The following is a 20615-nucleotide window of genomic DNA, read 5'->3' as shown; positions in this document are numbered from 1 at the left end:
TCGTTTATTATTGAAATGATTATTCAAAATAATCATTCAGGACCTGTTAATAAAAATATTCATTGCGTTGTATTGTTGTATTTGTTCTTCACAAAATTTCATATAACTCCGTTGACCGTATATTTAGATTTAAAAAGCTGGGGATGCTGCAGTTCCACAGTACCTACTAACGAGCCAGACTTCATTTGGGTAAGACTTCATTCTTAGCTTCTGATGAAGCTTCTAGTTATCCAGAGCTGGTTTAATAAGGAGTGATCAGTATGGCACTGGTTCAGGGTGCCAATGTTTAGGAGGCAGCAAATTTAAAAGAGCAACAGAAAAAATATCACTTTCAATCAAAAAGAAACAAGTGAACAGTTTAAAAAAGGATTCTGGTACTTGTCTATTATCTTCCTGTCAGTAGTTACAATGTAGCCACTCTAGTGGGGCAATGTCCTTCACCATTAAACTTATGTATGAACAATACATAAATATACACTGTAATGGTTAGATTCACTTGTAACCTACACTAGCAGGAGGATAACAGACAACTATTGGAATGGAATTGTATATAGAAAATTATGATCCGAATGTTTTGTACCGCGAATTGTTGTTGGCTCATCACTCCAAAGCAGAGCTTTGGGGTGATGGATCATGGCTCATGGTCTACCAGTCTGACGGTCATACCTGGGTGTAGCTAATGCCTGGAGAAAGCTACCTGCTGGACTATCAGCATGGTTGCCTGGGGCTGTGTTTCATGGTTTGGCCTGGGACTATTGATTGTTTTGGACAAAATCATAAACTAGACATCCTGAACGATAATGCATTGCCTACATTGTGGCAGGAAAGGCCCATATATGCATCAGCAGGACAATGTCCCACATCATACTGCTTGTACTGTAATAAATTAGTCTGATGAAATGAGAGTTGAAAAGTTGTACTGGCCAGTCTACATCCCATCCCCTGACCACAATCCTATATAGCTCTAGGATGAATTCAGCCCAGAGGTTCTCTATGAGAATGGGGTTAGGACTCCGGGCTGGCCAGACCAACTTTTCAACACATATTCAAACCAATCATAGATGAATTGGTCACCACTCTGAATGCTGAATGGCAGAAAATATCAGAAGTCATATATATAAAGTGGAAATAAAATATCAGAAGACAAAAAAAAAGTGGAAAGTGTTGCATGGAGACCACAAGTTGTCATAACAGCTAAAAATTTCATCCCTATACTATTAGATTCATTTCTTAATGATGCAGTTCATGATATTGGGAGGGGGATTACTGAGAAAGTTTCTGACATTGTCAAGTTCAGAAGCTAATTCCTGAAGAGGTTTTTAGGACTGTCACACTCTTAACTTATCCAGCTTTAATGCTAGGGGAGGAGTTAGAAAGTAAGTCCAGAATGGTGTAAGTATCAGTGAGTTTTCTGTAAACTCTTGTGCAGTGCTTTCCCCCCCTCTTGTGATGCGTGCCAAGGCATACTTATCAAGAGAAAATTGGAGGTAGGCTTGGCCAGCTCTAAGGTTGATTAGACCCAAGATGTAATGAGTATGGGAAGAGAGGGTTCATGTGTGTGTCAAGGTGGCAGCCAAAGCTTGTTCTGGCATTGCTGAGAAAGACACTAGCGAATGTCAACTCCACATTCATCTTTAGAGCATGAATTCTTGTCTGTCTAGAATGTCATGGGCAGTATTTCTCAAAGTGTGGTACAAGTACCCCCAGGGGGTAAGTGAAAGGGTTTTAAAGGATACATGGCAGAATTTTTTATTTTACTTTATCACAGTTTTTTTTTTAACTTGTTAAACATTTTGTTTTGTACTGAAAATTTCAATTTTTCCAACGCATGCATTTGTACTTTATGTTAAAGTGTACAAATGCATGCGTGTTACATTAAAGTGTATGAATCCATTATCTACGCTATCCTGTCAAAAGGTTTGTTCATTTTTATTAATACTTCCATTTTTTAATTAAATGAATACCATATATTGTACTGTATTTGCTCTAGTCCAGATAAAATAGTATTACTAAAACTATCCAAAATTATCTTTGCCCACGAAGGGCTACACCAGTAAGACTAAACTCTCAAAAGGGGTATGCAATTATTGTAAGTTTTAGAAACACTGGTTGTCGGAATTGAACCCCTGGCAACTTGCCGTGATGGGAATAAAGATTTATTTATTTATTTATTCCTGAGAGAGAGAGAGAGAGAGAGGTGGGTGAGGGTTGGAGGAGGATGAGGACAAGGCATTTGGCAAAATGCTTGCCATGGTACTACTCCTCACTGATGGTAGGGTGAATGGGAAGACCTGATTTATGTGCTTTAGCATAAAGAAATATAAAGGTAGTTCTGAATTGATCGGGTTGAGGTGCTTAAAAGGTAGATTTATCCAGCTTACCTGCATGAAGGAGCTCCTTCATGAGGAGGATTTTGTAGGGGCAAACTTAATCTTGTAGGTTTCCATGTCTTGTAAAAGATTAGAAATATTTTAAGTATTACCTCTTTGTTGAGGATGATAGTGCCCTTCACCCTTGTCAGCCCGGGTGAGAGAGATGGAATGGGTTCCTCTAAGGCAGTGTTTCTTCACATCTTATGAAATTTGTTTGTGGGACTTGACAATAATAATCTAACATATACTACATATGTTAAGTAGGAGCACATATCACTGTATATGAAAAAAGTTAATATATCTACAAGTATAGTTTAATATTTTTTGTGGCCTATGGCCTCTACCCCAAATATAAAAGTGGCCTGTATCTGACCAAAGGTTGGAAAACACTGCTCTAAGGGAAGTTGGGGTTTTGAATTCACTGGTGATGAGATTCAAATGGATTGTGTTGAAGGTTGGCAGTGGAACCAGTTGTTGGCCTGTAAAATGTCAAGGGTGATGCTTTCCCAAATCTGGTGCACTTATCCCCCCATACACCCATGCTGGCTCCACAGGGGGGGGGGGGGGTTGGAGACAGTGGGTGACAGTTGGTGATGAGATTCAAATGGATTGTGTTCGAAGGTTGGCAGTGGAACCAGTTGTTGGCCTGTAAAATGTCAAGGGTGATGCTTTCCCAAATCTGGTGCACTTATTCCCCCCCATACACCCATGCTGGCTCACAGAGAGGGGGGGGAGTTGGAGACAGCATGGGGGCACTGCCCAAGTGGTCCAGAATCTCCTGTTGAGGTGAGTGCTATCTTCATGTCACTGTGGACAATGCTGAGAAAATTTTCTTGGGTGGGTAGAGCTAAATATTCCCCCCCCAAATGGTAAGTGATTCCAGAGACTGGTTAGAGTATCTTTTACCAATGCTAATCTGCTTGATGAGGCACTGGGATGTGGTGAATTTTGGAAAGCCTGTTCCAGATGTGTTAGGCACACATGTTACAAGAGAGATGGCATTAATGAGGGTTCTCAGCTCACAAATGAAATAGGTTTGATGTCTGGAGAATTTATGGTTGTTGGAATGAATGCTAAGAACCATGCCCCTCACCCCCAGTGATGCATGATTCAGTCTATCAGGTTCAGTGCAAGCATAGTAAGTGCTACATCCATCAACATTACAGCTAGCTGGGGGTCCAACCCACTTTGCTGAACATGCTGGCACAACTTGCAGGAGCAACTTGAGGAGTGATATGGCACTTCACAGAATCTGTGACAGCCATATCTTTAATTCCCAAGAGTCCTGAAATCCTTTAGATCTCACACAATTGCTCCTAAAAACTTGGGTCATCTAACACATTGCCTAGATCCAACATAGTCCACTCATTGAACACCATCAACCAAGAGTTTAGAGAGGCTACAGAAATGGATTTTAGTACAAGGACAATGCATAGGGACCTGCATATCATTGGATTTTACAGAAGAGCTGCAGCACAATGTACAAACATCACAGTATGCAAAACACAGTCTCAATTTGCCTAGTACATATAGTACATAACCCATCTTAACTGGTCTCTGGAACATTGTGTTATGGAGTGACAAAGCACAGCACAGGGTTTTCTGATCAGGTGGTCATGTTTGGGTCTGTTTATTGTTTGTTTGTTTGTTATTTTGTTTTTAGGAGCATTAGCAACTAAGGCCATATTGCTCCGGGGATATGCGGTGGTCATTCCCTGACCTTTCCACCTCCTCCGTATTTAGTGGTCACGGGCTCGAACCCCGGTCTAATCAAGAAGCGTATGCTACACACTACTGCTCCTACCCACCTGGCTACGGAGGCACCTTTGGGTCTGTTGGATGCCCAAGGAATATTATACACAAGAGTAGGATGTCCCTACTGTGAAGTTTGGCAGAAGTGCTGTCTCCATCTGGAGTTGTTTCCCTTGGTTTGGGCTTGGACTATTGGTTTTTGTTCCTGGAATGATGAATGATATATGGTGTCTTAATATTCTGGGCAATTTTATTCTTCTTATAATATGGCAGCAGTATGGGGAGGGCCTTCTCTGTTTCAACTTATTGGTGCACCATGTGACTTGGTTCAAAGCCATGGGAATGGAAAAGCCTCACTGGCCTACACAGAGCTCCAACCTTAATACCACTGAATATCTGAGATGAACTGAAACATCAGTTTTTACTACCATGCCAGCAACCACCAGTTGAATTTAATACTATTTAACAGGAAGATGGCATTTTGGTCCATTCTTCCTTCAGGAGGAATGGACCAAAATGCCATCTTCCTGTTACCAAAAATTGGACTGGAAACTACTGATTAGGATGCAGTCTGTAATTAAAGCAAAAAGGTGGGCCAGCACATTATTAAATATTTTATCAATAAGAAGTTCTTTGTGCAATATAGTGTACAATTCTGCAACCTTTATTATTTAACTTCTTTTATTCTTAATTTATCCGTCCTCATCTGTTTTTTGAAACAGTCTTTTTTTTTTTATCTATATCCTACTTCACTTCCTTTATGCTACAATAATCTGGTCTTTCATCTTGAAATCTCCCCTTCAGTCTACGTTGGCCAAATATTTTCTTATCAGATGATTAAATGTTATGATATTAAATGCTTGGACATCCTATGGTGTCATCTCAACATCAAATGAACCAAAAAATTGAAATAGTGCCTGTTACTATTTGCTAGAAATGCAAAGCAATTCAAAGTAACCCAAAGTGTTTTATAGGCCAAAGTGATTGCCTTAACATCTGGAAATTTTTCAGTGGTGAATTCCACCCAAGACTACCAGAGCCATTTTGTCTCTTTAGTTTGAACTCTTCAGAATAAGCAGATTTGATTCTTCATTCGTCAACAACTCTGCCACGCTAGCTACCTCCTTTGAACTTGACCCAGATGTCTGGATTCACAACAAGATTGTTGTTGTTGTTGTTAGATTTCTGGTGCGTCGGCAACTTAGGCTATAATGCACTCACAACAAGGTATATTTTAAATTGATTCATATCAAACTTTTAATTTTGCAGCCTTATCTCCAGTTTCATTGAGCTTGTCACATTTTTACTTTATTTTATTCTTTTTGTTAAATCCACATTCACCTATTTTATATTTTATTATTATGATTCAAATTATGTAAACCCTTCTAGCTTGGGTGTACCAGGGTATAGTCCTTACTTTATTGGATGGTAATAAATGACTATAATATACAGGGTGTTTCAAAAGTGATGGTCAATAATTTAAATATGAACTGTACAGACTACAATATGCAAAAAAAGCCTAGTAAACATGGGTCCTTAAGTGAATCATTTTCGAGATATTGCACATTTCTAGTTGGGATCCACCACTGACAAGGTGAACTGTACAAAGTTGGGATCCACCACTGACTTGTTTATTTAGGTTAGGTTATGCTCATTCTCTCCCTTTCCTCTTTCTCAGTGCTCTGAGACGTAGCAGGCATACTAGTACTTGTCAAAGGATAGTCAACATGGAAAGAGGTTACAGCAACGAAGAGTATGCGGACATGCACTTCATGTATGGTAAAGCCAATGGCAGTGCACTCAAGGCTGCACATTTGTACCAAGAAGCATTTCCCCGCCAAAGGTAGCCCAACAGGTGCACATTCATCAGGGTATGTCAACACCTTAGCGAACATGGGCACTTTGCACATGGAGTATAAGGTAGGCCCAGCAGCATAACACCTGATGTTGAGGAAAGGGTGTTAGAAAGAATACAACAAAATCCCAGGAATTTTGACAAGGAGGATTGTTCTGCAAGAGAGTGTACTGAGTCATAGCAGTCTGCGGCAAATTTTACATTGCCAATTACTGTACCCCTACCATATCCAGCGTGTACAAGGTCTCAGCAATACAGACTACTCTCCCAGAGTGCTCCCATAGTCAGTGGCGGATCTTAACAGAAAATGTGCATTATCTCGAAAACGGTTCATTTGCGGCCTGATGTTCACTGAGACTTCTTTGCTTATTTTAGTTTGTACTTTTCACCTTTAAATTATTGACCATCATTTTTGAAACACCTTGTATATTTTCTGAAAATTATGATTTACACAAATTCAAGTTTAATGTCAACAAGCATATTCTGTCTTCTCCCCTCCACCCTGCATGGCACTAGAATACTATAAGTCTCAATAATCTTTCATGTTTGGAGTTATCACAATTTTCATAACACATTTTAACCCGGAATTCATAAAGCATCATTTTCCTAAAATAAAATGTGTAATTTTTAATGTGTAAGTATTGTCAGGAATCACCAGCCTTTTCTTAGATACACTAAACAAATAACTCAGAATTTGTAAGTATGGTTGAGAATTTGCAAAATGTGCAATGGAATCAGATAACTGGCACTTACCAAGAAAAGTTTTACTAATGACACATTACCTCAGCTGTTCTCCTGAAACAAATTTCATTATTAAACAACTTAAGTGAGGCAGCATGTCTGCATAACAGTTTGGTAGAAATAGTGTTCTATGCAGTCAGCTGTGCCACATATATACTTTATAAGCTAAATTTAAATAAGAAAAGATTCTAAGATTTATTTACAGTTGTCCAAAAAATAAATCTAAGCCACTTATGAGTTGAGTTCCCAATAATCAGAACCTAAACCTTTTGGTTTTAACAAATAAAGTCCCTTGTCTGGACAAAAGAAGAATTAAAGTATATTACAAAATCAGAAGATGTGAATAGATTTCTGAGATTGTAATTTGAAAATTTTTACATCTACAGTATATTCTTTACAAGTTTTCAATACTTAGTACACTTTAGCATCTTTGCCATGTAAGTAGGAAAAATTTTAAATTCTTATAACTTAAAATCATAGCAGTGGCCACCTCAAATAAAGTGTTAAGTCTAAATTTAAGCAAAAGGATCTTATCAATTTTGACATTTAACACAATGAAACCAAACATTCAGAACATATAAACATTTCTAAGAAAATAGTTCACTGCACTTTTCTTTTCGTGGTCAGTCAGTCATTTACTACACAGATGCAAGTCAATAAGGTTGGCACTTTTAGAGATGATTGATATTTAATTTCTCTCAAAAATTCCTGGCTCTTCAAATTTATTGAAAGCAGCATGAAGATATTGGAAACAGGCTTACCTCCTGACTTCAAAATAAACAAAAATGTTTATTTTGAAGTCAGGTACTACATGACATCATTACACAAAAATTATAATATACTGGGTAATACAATGGGTCTGACAGTTACTATTCAATAAAATGTGATTGTTAGCTATTTGTTAGGTATTTTTCTTTTCAGACTGAATTAAGCTGTGATGACTCTAACATCTTTTGTAATTTATTATAACAAATGCAAGAAAATTATTAATTAGCAATAAACAGTATTGTTTCAATGACCTGTCTTATTTATATCACCCTGTATTATATTTATGCAATTTCCTTAAATCTCATAATGAGTAACTGAGTTAAATTTCAAAGCAAAAGCTTATGTATATTGAGAATCACCTCTTAAACCAAATATTTTTATATAAATGAGCAGTTAAATTTACAAAGTGATAATTAAAAATTAAAATTTAAAAAAAATTTAAGTATGGATGCACTGATATCTTAGTGCATTGTTAAAATAAAATATCATGGCATTGCAACTGACAACAGCAAAAATTATGATGAAAGCAATTATGATTATTTTTTATGAATATTAAAGTTATATTAAAGTGATGATAATTATAAAAAAAATTATGATTTAGTCAATTCAAATTTAAAAAAATATATACCTCTCAGTGCTTCAAGAAGAAGTGAAAAATCTTCATCTTCTGTTTAAAAAAAAAAAAAAAAAAAAAACAAAAAAAAAGATAAATATACAAATGTATATATATATATATGCACCCATATTTGTGAGGAGTGGGGAGAAAGTGAGAGAACAAAATTAGGCACTAACTTTTTTATATACTGATGCTAATTTTTCTAGTGATACTAGTTTTCTGTAATAATGAAAAGTAATTACAGTAGTGCCTGCATTTACAGTAGATTATGTTTAATGTGATCCCCTTTCAATTCTATTAAGCAGCAGTTTTAAATGTTTTTTTTCCTATTCATTAATATATATGCAGTTCAGAAATAAATTACAATAATTGTTGACATGTATGTCAACAATTATTGTAATTGTATGACTCAAAAAAATTAATTTATCATATATTTGTGTATAGTGTGAGTTTTTATGACGAAAATTTTATACAAAAAGTAGGAGATCACACTATACACCTAATACTTCTTAAGAGTTTAAAATTCATGCATTTTCATAGGGAATTTTCGAGGAACTTAAGTTTACCACATCCACACATGCTCATCGTAGGCTAATCTTAACAGTATGATCCTTTATTGTCATTTATGTTGCTAGATGAAGAGTAGAACCTTTTTCATATATATCGCTCTAAATTCATAAATACTTGATACAAATGAAAATTATCAGTTCCAACTTCCAACCCATCAGTACTGTTTAGTGTTTACATAGTTCATGTGTTGCTTTTCCAATGGCTTTTGTTTTTGTTTTTTATAATTTTATATTCTTCATCTGTATTCCCTTATTCTGTTTCTGGAATCCCATATTTTCTATCAAAATGGATTCAAGAAGGAACAAATATACTGCTAAGTTCAAGCTTAAAGTGACTGAGTATGCAGAAAAAATAAACAATTGCAGCTGCAAGACAATTTAATACCATGGAGCATAATGTTAGGAATTGGAGGAAGCTGTCTACACAGCTTAGGCAAAGCACAAATAGAATTACAACTAATAGGTGGCCACAGTTCGAAGATTAAGTAAATAAATTTACCACTGAAGTTTGGCAGAATGGAAACAGTGTTTCTGGGGAACAAATTCAGATCTTTGCCCTGAAACAGGCAAAGAAAATGAACATTGCTGATTTCAAGGCCAGTGTGTTGGTGTGTTTCGTTTCAGAAATTTATAATCAAACATTGAAAGAAGAACAACTATTGATTAATGTGTATTGGAAACATGGATGAAACTCCAATCAATTTTGACATTCTAGTCAGCAAAAAGTGAACAAAATGGGAGAAAAATCAGTGCTAGTCAGAACGACTGGTCACAAAAAAACAAGAGTTACTATTGTGTTAATATGTATGGCTGATGGCACGAAGCTGAGGACAATAGCAATTTTCAGGAGAAAGACATTACGAAAACAGAAATTCCCTAAAGCAGTAGTCGTGCATTTCATGAAAAGGGTTGGATGGATGAACAAGTTTTGAAAATGTGGCTGAAATAAGTGTGGTGTCCCTAACCAGGAACACTAAGGAAAGAAAAAAGTCTACTGATCTGGGATATGTTTAAATGCCATCTGATGGATAATGTTATTGCTCAAGTTGGATCCCAGAATACAGATATAGCAGTGATTCCTGGAGGAGGTCATGATTCATATCACTCTTTATTAAGATATTTAACTGAAATTAATAAGATAGACTACATACATATATATAAAAAACTTTTAAAGCTCTTAAAAACTTTTAAAGCTTTTAAAAACTCTTAAAAAACTTTTAAGAGATAGAATTAAAGGATATGGCAAATGCAACAAAGTACACAAAGCAGTAGCAATGGATGCAAATGTAAATATATGCATATTAAAAAATATGACAAATAAAAATAAAGATGGTGGTAGTGCGAAACATCCAGAAAGCCACAGGCCAAAAAGGAAGATAGCCGAAAAAGTGTTAACCTTTAAAATAAAAATGTGGTAACTTTTAAATTAAAAATTAAAATAAAATAAAAATAACAGCAGCTTACATCAGATAAAGGAGGGAAAATTTTACAAAAATACCTCAAAAAAGGTATTTTTGCAAAATTTTCCCGCCTTGATCTGATGTGGGCTGGTGTTATTTTTATTTTAAAAGTTACCACATTTGTTTATTTTAAAGGTTACCACTTTTTCGGCTATCTTCCTTTTTGGCCTGTGGCTTTCTGAATGTTTTGCACTACCATCATCTTTATTTTTATTTGTCATATTTTTTAATATGCATATATATATAACTGATATTAAATATAAATCAAAATTAATGCCAGTAGCATGGCAAAACTATTGAGTGAAAAATAATAAATTAAACATAATAATAAATGAACAGGGAGGGAGAAGAAAAGGTAAGACTAAAAATTGTAGCAAAAAATAAGAATTTAGCGGCACCCCCTCATAAGGTGCCAGTTCCAAATTACATGATTTATCACAAATAGAGACTAAACTAACTACAATAAAATAAAATATATATATATGTATATAATAAGATTACTGAAAGTGTGAGCAAACAAGAAAAGGTATTAAAAAATAAAATTAAAAATATTAAACTGGGTTATAGATCCAGGGTACTACTAGTTATAGCAGAAAAAACCGGCAACCATAATGAAATAAAGACAAATATATTATCATCAGTGGTGGTATATTATTATTAGGTGGAGGAGCTGAACTATCAGGTGTAATTACCATGGAAAAATTGAGAACACATGAATAGTAAAAACAGATTACCTGAAATAAAATGAAATTAAGGTTTAACGTAAAAAAAATTATAGTACCTAAAACCGTGGGTCCTAGTACTTTAACTACTTGGTAAAAGGGACAGCAGCGAAAATCGTAGCAGCTACCGCAATAAGCCAGGTCTGTTTCTGTTATGACGTACATGTTAAAAGGTGCATACATATACTTCATGGCCAACCCAACAGACACCAAAAGGAAGGATTAATTCTTTAATTATAATCCTTCTTTAAGTGTTTTTCTCATTTTTAGTGAGAAAAAAACACTTAAAAAAAACATATATATATATATATATATATATATATATATATATAGTAGTAGTAATATACAACTGTTAAGAAGCAAAATAAGCAGAAAAAGGGAAATAACAAAAGTTATTGTATGTCTAATGCTCCAAAACATCCAGTGCAGCAGTAAAGGAAGCAAAAGGATATAAATAATGTGTGGTTTGTAAAATAAATAAAGTGTCTGTGAAAATGGAAATGAAAAGTAAACATGGTGCCTGAACTAAGAGAAGTTTAAGGGATAGTCGAAAGTGGAAGTGAAATAGTGGTTAAACAGATGAAAGAATTTGAAAAACCTAGTACAAGAATGAACTGGGACTGAGGAAGCAAACAAAAAATAAAATAATAAAATAACAAAAAATAAAAATAAAAATAAATAACAATGTATTCAGATATGGGAGGGCAATTTTAGCAAGAGGTCAAATCAAGGGATGGCAAATATGCAAAATCTGAATGTAGTAGATAAAAATATGATACATAGCCAGGAAATTCATCATTCCTGACCATGTATCACAGACTGTGTTTCTAAACTTGTCTGTAGTATTAGAAGAAGAGGGAAAGCAAATATGCAGCCTTTATCGTAATACTAATAGACAAGGTAATCCCTAAGCAGTTTAAAAATAAAGTTAATGATGTAAATTAAAATAAATACAAATTTACAAAAGTGTAATATGAAACATAATACAAATGTATGTGAAGTGCTGAAACGTAATTAAATTAGCATGGTTGAAACTTAAAATCCATATATAAAGCAGAGAAATTTGATCAAAAAAGTGTGGACAAGCAAATGGTATATAAGGAAAAATTCTTGGGGAGGGGAAAGATTAGAAAAATATGGTAAAAAGAAGGCGAAAATAGTGATAGAATTAAGGATAGATGGAGCGTTCGTATCACCCTTGCATTACACTAATAGTTTTAGAAATGGGAAAAACATATAAAAAGACATTATAAAGACAAAAAGTGTAGAAAAAGTCATTAAAAATACTGAACTAACTGGGTGTGTAAGGCCCAACCTTAAAGAAAGGGTTCTGGTTTTACTAAGCAAGTGTTAGTAAAAATAGGTGTTAATACCAAGACTTGTAGAGAAGAAGGGAAATCAAAACCAAAACTAAAAGCAGGAGTTACCTGGAGTCATTAAGTCGAGCAGAGGAGAGATGACGTTCAGAGCCAAGATGCAAAAGGGGGAAACAATGAAAAGTCACCGAGTTATATAGATTTAGAGAAACAGATAGGGATGACCTCTATCACTGAGAAAAAAAAGTGGAAAAGATGGCCTAAAAACATGAAATGCCAGACAAAAGCCACAGACATACCAATATGTGAAGGAACATGTGAAACAGAAAGTAGAACAAGAATAATTCTCAACTACAGAAGATAAAATTCTGGTAAAATTTAGATGATCAGAGAACAGGGTTTATAGATCATGGCTCCAAACTTCCAAGATGACAAACTGCTGTGGAAAGAGAAAAGCTCAGCTTGGCACATCTGAAGTTGATTGAAGGTTTAGCGAATCCATTGAAGAGCGTGACAAAAAATTCGACAGGCAAAAAACTTTTGATGGAAACAGAATTAAAAACGTTGAAGAAGAAGAATTTTTGTATCCATTGATAAAATTTTATTCCACCAAATAAAATGCCTGGTTAAATGATGCAAGGTTACCATACAGACACTGGATCTGAGACCGGTGTCAGAGAAGCAAAGTGCCAAACCTAGCAGTTGTTATCAGGGAAGATACACAATAAGTCCAGGAATAAAAAGCCAAATGTACAGAATTCCAAAAATGTAGAAAGGACAAATTCAAACTAAATGTGTGAAAAAACTTAGAGAGTAAAGCTGTTGTTGTTGGTTTAGAGATTTATTAGGCACATCGGCAACTATGGCCACAGTGTGCCAGAGAGTAAAGCAACAGTAATCTCCTTCTGAGAAAGAACCTTAAATGGAAGTCATGAACAGGATTACTAACTAAGTAGTGGAAATCCCACCAAATAATATACAACTGTACAATACCTTTAACACAGACAGGTGCCAAGTAAATTGAAATTGAATTTATTTTTAATTGTAGAAGAAACTATACTGAAACAGTATTTGATGAAAAAGCTTGTTATAAAAAAAAAACTTTTATTGCTTTGCTGAAAAGGATATGGTTGCTGCATAGGTTGGCTACTCTGATAGCTTGAATACAAATACAGTCTACAGAAGTTCAAGTCTAATGTCAACAAATATCTTCTTTCATCTTCTCAACCTTCAACTGAAGCACGGTACTAAGTACTATAGGTTCTAATACCTATCGTGTTTTGGGTTTTCATAAAAAAAAATAAAAGTAGTATTTTTGTGAATTTTATTGGAAATATTAGATTGCCAATTTGTGAGGTAAATGACCTCAAAGTTAAAATAGTTTCTTTTGTCATAAATGTCAATAAGATGAGGAACTGTGTCATTGCGGAGTGTAATTTTCAGATCAAGGAAGTTGGCTGTGCAATTATCAACATTTTCTTTATTGAGTTAAGTTCAGAGGGTTAAATATCTGCAGCTAAGCGTTCAAGGTTGGTATTTAAAACTAATATGTCATCAACATACCAGAAAGCTAAAAATTTTTGTTTGGGATTGCTAATAAAAAATAATTCCTCATAGTAGTGTAAAAACAGGTTAGAGACAAGGCTGGAAATTTGTGAACTCATGGGAACTCCAATTATTTGTTTGTATGCAAGCTTGTCATCGATAATAAAGTTATCGAGTATGCAAAGATTGACGAGGTTGTCCCAAGTACTCTTGTGGATAATAAGTTTCTCATGGTATTTGTTGAACAATTGTTTTAGTATAAACACCAGTAGTTCAAGTGAACAGATTGGTGAAATCAAAAGTTTCAATACTAGTTATAGAGAGATTGGATCTAAAAATGTTTAAAACAGATTGGTTATTGTTAACAATCTATTAACAATAACCAATGAAGATGGCTTTAGCTGTCTGAAGAATTGCTTCCCTTCACCTACCCTGCAAACAATTCTTCATTATTAACAATAACCAAGCTATTTTAAACATTTTTAGATCCAATCTCTCTCTATAACTAGTAACATTTGATTTCACCAACCTGTTCACTTCCATCCCACTTAACCTACAGTGTTTGTGCTAAAACAATTATTCAACAAATACCATGACAAACTTAATAATGAGAGTACTTGGGACAACTCCGTCAATCTTTGCATACTCAATAACTTTAATTTCAATGGCAACCTTGCATACAAACAAATAATTGGAGTTCTCGTGGGTTCACAAATTTCCAGCCTTCTCTCTAACCTGTTTTTACACTACTATGAGGAATTATATTTAACTAGCAATCCCAAACAAAAATTTTTAGCTTTCCGGTACATTGATGATATCTTAGTTTTAAATTCCTACTTTGAACGCTTAGCTGCAAATATTTACCCCTCTGAACTTAAACTCAATAAAGAAAATGTTGATAATTGCACAGCCAACTTCTTTGATCTGAAAATTACACTCTGCAATGATGCAGTTCCTCATCTTATTGACATTTATGACAAAATAAACTATTTTAACTTTGAGGTCATTTACCTCACAAATTGGCAATCTAATATTTCCAATAAAATTCACAAAAATACTATTTGTATTCAAGCTATCAGATTAGCCAATGTATACAGCAACCATATTCTTTTCAGCAAAACAATAAAAGTTTTTTATAACAAGCTTTTAAATAATAATATACCTCCCTTTTTCATCAAATACTGTTTCAGTATAGTTTCTTCTACAATTAAAAATAAATTCAATTTTGATTTACTTGGCACCTGTCCGTGTTAAAGGTATTGTACAGCTGTATATTATTTGATGGGATTTCCACTATTTAGTTAGTAATCACTGTCCATGACTTCCATTTAAGAATGAGATTACTGTTGCTTTACTCTAAGTTTTTTCACTTTTCATTTAGTTTGAATTCGTCCTTTCTACTTTTTGGAATCCTGTACATTTGGCTTTCTATTCCTGGACTTATTAAGTGTGTATCTTCCCTGATAACAACTACTAGGTTTGGCACTTCGCTTGTCTGCCACTAGTCTCAGATCTACTGTCTGTATGGTAACCTTGCATCATTTAACCAGGCCCTTTATTTGGTGAAATAAAATTTTATCAATGGATACGAAAATTCTTCTTCAAGGTTTTTAATTCTGTTTCCATCAAAAGTTTTTCGCCTGCTGGATATTTTGTCATGCTCTTCAATGGATTCACTAAACCTTCAATTAACCTCAGATGTGCCAAACAGCTTTTCTCTTTCTACAGCGGTTTGTCATCTTGGAAGTTTGGAGCCATGATCTATAAATCTTGTTCTCTGATCATCTAAATTTTACCAGAATTTTATCTCCTGTAGTTCGGAATTATTCTTGTTCTACTTTCTGTTTCACACGTTCCTTCACATATTGGTATGTGTGCGACCTTTTGTCTGGAGTTTCATGTTTTTAGGCCATCTTTCACACTTTTTTTATTTTTTTTCTCAACGATAGAGGTCATCCCCATCTGTTTCTCTAAATCTATATAACTCGGTGATTTGTCATTGTTTCCCCCTTTTGCATTTTGGCTGTAAACATTGTCTCTCCTCTACTCGACTTAATGACTCCAGGTAACTCCCACTTTTAGTTTTGATTTCCCTTCTTCTCTACAAGCCATTTTTACTAACGCTTGCTTATACCAGAACCCTTTCTTTAAGGTTGGGCCTTACATACCCAGTAAGTTCAGTATTTTTAATGACTTTTTCTATGCTTTTTATCTTTATACTGTCTTTTTCTATTTTTTTCCGTTCGTAAAGCTATTAGTGTAATACGAGGGTAATACGACCACTCCCGTCTATCCTCAATCCTATCACTATTTTCGCCTTCTTTTGACCATCTTTTTCTCCCCTTCCCCTCCCCAAGAATTTTACCATTCCCTATACCTTGTCCACACTTTTTCGATCAAATTTCTCTGCTTTATATTTGAATTTTAAGTTTCAACCACGTTAATTTAATCACCTTTCACCCCTTCCGCACTTCACATACATTTGTATTATATTTCACATTACACTTTTGTAAATTTGTATTTATTTTAATTTACATCGTTAACTCTATTTTTACACTGCGTAGGGACTACCTTGTCTACTAGTATTAAGATAATGGCTGCATATTTGCTTCACCCCTTTTTCTTATACTACAGACAAGTTTGGAAACACGGTGCCTGATACATGGCCAGGAGGTGCCTCCGTAGCCATGTTGGCAGGAGCAGCAGTGCATAGCACACGCTTCTTGATTAGACTGGGGTTCGAGCCTGTCACCACCAAATATGGAGGATGTGGAAAGGTCATAAAATGACCACCGCATATTCCCGGAGCAATATGGTATTAGTTGGTAATACTCCTAAAAAAAAAACCAAATAACATGGTCAGGAGTAGTCTCCTGATGAATTTCCTGGCTATGTATCATATTTTCATCTACTATATTCAGATTTTTGCATATTTGCCATTCCCTGATGCGACCTCTTGCTAAAATTGCCCTCCCATATCTGAATATAGTGTTATTTACTTATTTATTTCTTTGTTATTTATTATTATTATTTTTTTTTTTTTTTTTTTTTTTTGTTTGTTTGCTTCCTCAGTCCCAGTTCATTTTTGTACTAGGTTTTTCAAATTCTTTCACCTGTTTAACCACTACTTCACTTCCACTTTCGACTATCCCTTAAACTTCTCTTAGTTCAGGCACCGTGTGTACTTTTCATTTCCATTTTCACTGACACTATTTATTTCAAAAACTACACATTATTTATATATGTATATACATGCATATTATAATAAATATAAAGATGTAAGTATGAGCTAAACGGAAAGCCAAAAGCCAAAAAGGAATAATAGCTGAAACATAAAAGAAATATTTTAAAGGAAGTGATCTGTAAAATAAATAAATAAATTTAACTGACCTGTAAAATAAATAAATAAATTTAACTGACCTGTAAAATAAAATAAAATAACAGTAGCTGCCATCAGATAATGGTGGATAACTTTAGCCATAGTTCAAAAAGGGGGAAATAGAACAAAAAAAAAAAAAAAGAATTAAATCCGATGTCAGCAAAAATAAAAGTTGGTAATTGCTCAGGGGACTACACATGACCATGCATCAAAGAACTGCTTTTCCATACTTGTCCAAAACTGTGTAAGAGCAGAAATTTGAAAATTAAAAATAATCGAAAAAGAAAAGAAAAGCAAAATAACTCCTACAAAGTATGGACAAGGTAGTCCATATGCAGTGTTTATAATGAGATTTACGGTAAAATTTAATATCAAAGTTGCTGTATATTTAATAAAACGAATTAAAGCAAACAAATACCGATAAGTCAAAAACTTAAAAGCGTAAGACATTTCAGAAAATCTATATCTGAAAAACAAAACCAAATAGGCAGGAAATGACAGGGCGAAAACACAAATAGTCAACCCGATAGCTGCAGCAAACCATTAACAAACAGGGTCCATACTTAATTTTTAGTAATAAAACCAATGTGAAAGAGCTGTTAAATAAACAGTGACCTTTATAATAGGTAGCAAAGAATAGGAACAGGTGATACTTGCATATACACCAATGCTAGGAGTTTGGTAAATAAATTTGATGAATTTGAGGTGTTGGTCAAAACATCAAAGGCAGATATTGTTGGGATATCAGAGATGTGGCGTCACACATATATAAGGAATGCAGAACTGGATGGGGAGTACAATGTGTACAGGAAGGATAGACAGGACAGGAAGGGAGGAGGGGTTATGCTATTAGTCAAGAACACAAAATCCAAGGAAGTGCAGCCAGTCGACATCGCTGGGCAGTGCAGTGTCGAGTCAGTTTGGTGTGACGTAAGCACTGGGAGATCAAAATTGAGAGTAGGATTATGTTATAGACCTAATGACTCTGATGAGTATAATAAAAAACTGTACAAGGAAATGGAGTGGGCCAGTAAATCAGAGAGTCTTATGATGGGAAATTTTAATTTCCCGGATATTGACTGGAATTTCTGGGTTCGTCACTCACACACTAGCAAGGCTTTTGTGGATTTATTGGATGATTGTTTTCTACATCAGCATGTTTGGGAGGCAACTAGAGGGAGTAATACTCTTGATCAGATTATCAGTAGTGATTCTTCGTGCATTAAGAATCTGAAGATCAAGGAACCACTATGTGGCAGTGATCACAGTGTGCTGAAGTGGGAGTTACTCAAAGAGGTACCATCGGGGGTAAAGGGAAGTGTTTTTGCTTTCGTAAAGTCGACTACAGTAGTCTGAGACAGTATTTAAATTCTATACAGTGGGACCAACTGATGATGTTACCAACAGCTAATTCAAAATAGGAAGCATTCAAAGAATTAATCTTGGAAGCTACTAGGCTTTACATATCAACAAAAAAATATTGTTCTAGGTTTAGGCCTAAATGGATGTCAGATGAACTAATGAGACATGTGGCAGAGAAGAAAAATGCATGGGATACATAAAAATTAATGGGTGACATGGAAGCCTATGACAGATATAAGCTGGTCTGTAACCAAGTCACAAAGGAGATTAGACAGGCAAAGGCAGATTATGAGAAATCTTTGGCAAAGAATGCAAAGAAAACAGCAGAGTTCTTTACCTATGTAAACTCCAGAAGTAAAGGGATGAATCAGATTGGCCCACTGAATATTGATGGTTCAACTGTTGATGATCCTGCTCAGGTGACTAACAAACTAAATGAGTATTTTGAATGAGTATTATTCACACATGAGAAGTTATTCAGGGAGGAGAATGCCAGAGGTGAATTGAACTCTGGCAGTGAGCTTGATTTTGTAATAACTGAGAGTAAAGTGGAGGAGAAATTGTTGAAGATAAACATAATAAAATCACCCGGGGTGGATGGCATCTATCCAGTTATATTAAAGGAGGCAGCAAAGGAAGTAAGCAAACCCTTAGCCATAATTATGAGAGTTTCCTTGAACTCAGGGGAGGTGCCCATGGACTGGAGATGTGCAAATGTGACCCCAATCCACAAAGGAGAATCAAAGGGAGACACAGGTAATTACAGACCTGTTAGTTTAACTACTGCTCCAGGGAAATTAATGGAGGCACTGGTTAAAGAAGCATTGCAGGATCATCTAGACAAGACTTCAGTTATAGCTCTGACACAGCATGGGTTTGTTAAGGGGAAGTCTTGTCTGACTAATGTGATTGGATACAATGATGTAGTCACAAAGGAGCTGGATGCAAAGAATATCATTGATATTATATACAGTAAACCCCTGCTATTCGCGGTATCTGTATTCACGGTTTCACATATTTGCGGTCGCTGAGTTAATAAATATGAAACCTAAAAAAATGTGAATTTTAAAGCGCCGTGAACATTTTCCGCCATAAAAAAACACGGACGTGGCTAAAATTATCTTTCCCGGTCAAAACAGTGCTCAGTGGGTGGTGAGAGAGGGGTGACAAAATCGCAAGCGTGGATGTTTCTCGCTAATCCTTGTACAGTATGTGTTATGCGCTTGTCATGGAAGGTTTTGTCGTTTGCTTTTAATTTATATGCTTATAAATTGAATAAATTTATCAATTTATAAATTGATATGCTTACAAATGATAAATCTACTGTTTTGCAGTGTAAAACAGACTTTTTCGAGTGTGTTAACAGAAGAAAGTGACTTTATTGTGGACAACTTCTTTCTAAACCGTACAAAAATATGGCTACGAATAACAAGGGAAATGTGAAAAGATCAAAGAAGGTGATGACATTAGCGAATAAAATTGAGTTATTAGACAAAATTTCTAATGGTAGAAGTGTCTCCTCATTGGCAAAACATTATAAAATCAATGAGTCAACGGTACGATCAATCAAGAAATCGGAAGAAAAAATCCGCCGTAGTGTCCGTGAAAACGCACTAATTGTTTCAAAAATTTGCTCTGTAACTCGTGATATTAAATTAGAAAAAATGAAAAAAGCTTTAAATCTATGGACAGAAGACCGAACTCAAAATAAAATTTCGTTAAGTTCACTCATCATTCGTGAAAAGGCAAAACTCCTTTATCAACACTTTAGAAAAACTGGGGATAGCACTGGCGGGATAAGTTTTTTAGCTAGCAAAGATGCTGGTTTGAAAGATTTGTTTGAAATTTCTAATAAATATTTCATTTAATATTAAATTGTTTCTTATTTTCATTTCGATGCCATATGCTTGCATTTCACTATGTACTGTCTATGTACTTAGTCATATTATGAAGGTACATATAATACATACATATACAAAATTTTAGAGTAGTTTTTCTTATATATTTCATACTTTGGAACGGAACCCCTTTATTACTATGGGAGCCATAACTCAGTATTCGCGTTAGCATTAGCATTAGCATTAGTAGAGGCATTTGATGCAAGAAAGCAAGCTTATGCAGCATCAGCCAAAAAAAAAAAAAAAAAAAAAAAAGTAAC

At 34.9% G+C, this 20615-nt stretch overlaps 1 protein-coding gene across 1 annotated transcript in view; it reads right to left on the bottom strand.

The window, feature by feature from the left end:
* Alg1 (ALG1, chitobiosyldiphosphodolichol beta-mannosyltransferase) overlaps window positions 1-20615 on the bottom strand; it is a 238764-nt gene that overhangs the window by 78464 nt on the left and 139685 nt on the right. The window contains exon 10 of the mRNA XM_090387354.1: window positions 8117-8155. Coding sequence (XP_090243480.1) covers window positions 8117-8155 — 39 coding nt within the window. The remainder of the gene's footprint in view (window positions 1-8116; window positions 8156-20615) is intronic.

This window comes from Mastigoproctus giganteus, chromosome 13 (assembly GCF_048544385.1).
Source record: "Mastigoproctus giganteus isolate SK-2022 chromosome 13, ASM4854438v1, whole genome shotgun sequence".
NCBI classification, from domain to species: Eukaryota; Metazoa; Arthropoda; class Arachnida; order Uropygi; family Thelyphonidae; genus Mastigoproctus; species Mastigoproctus giganteus.
Note: the sequence above shows the minus strand (reverse complement) of the source record. Positions and strands in the feature narration are given on the sequence as shown.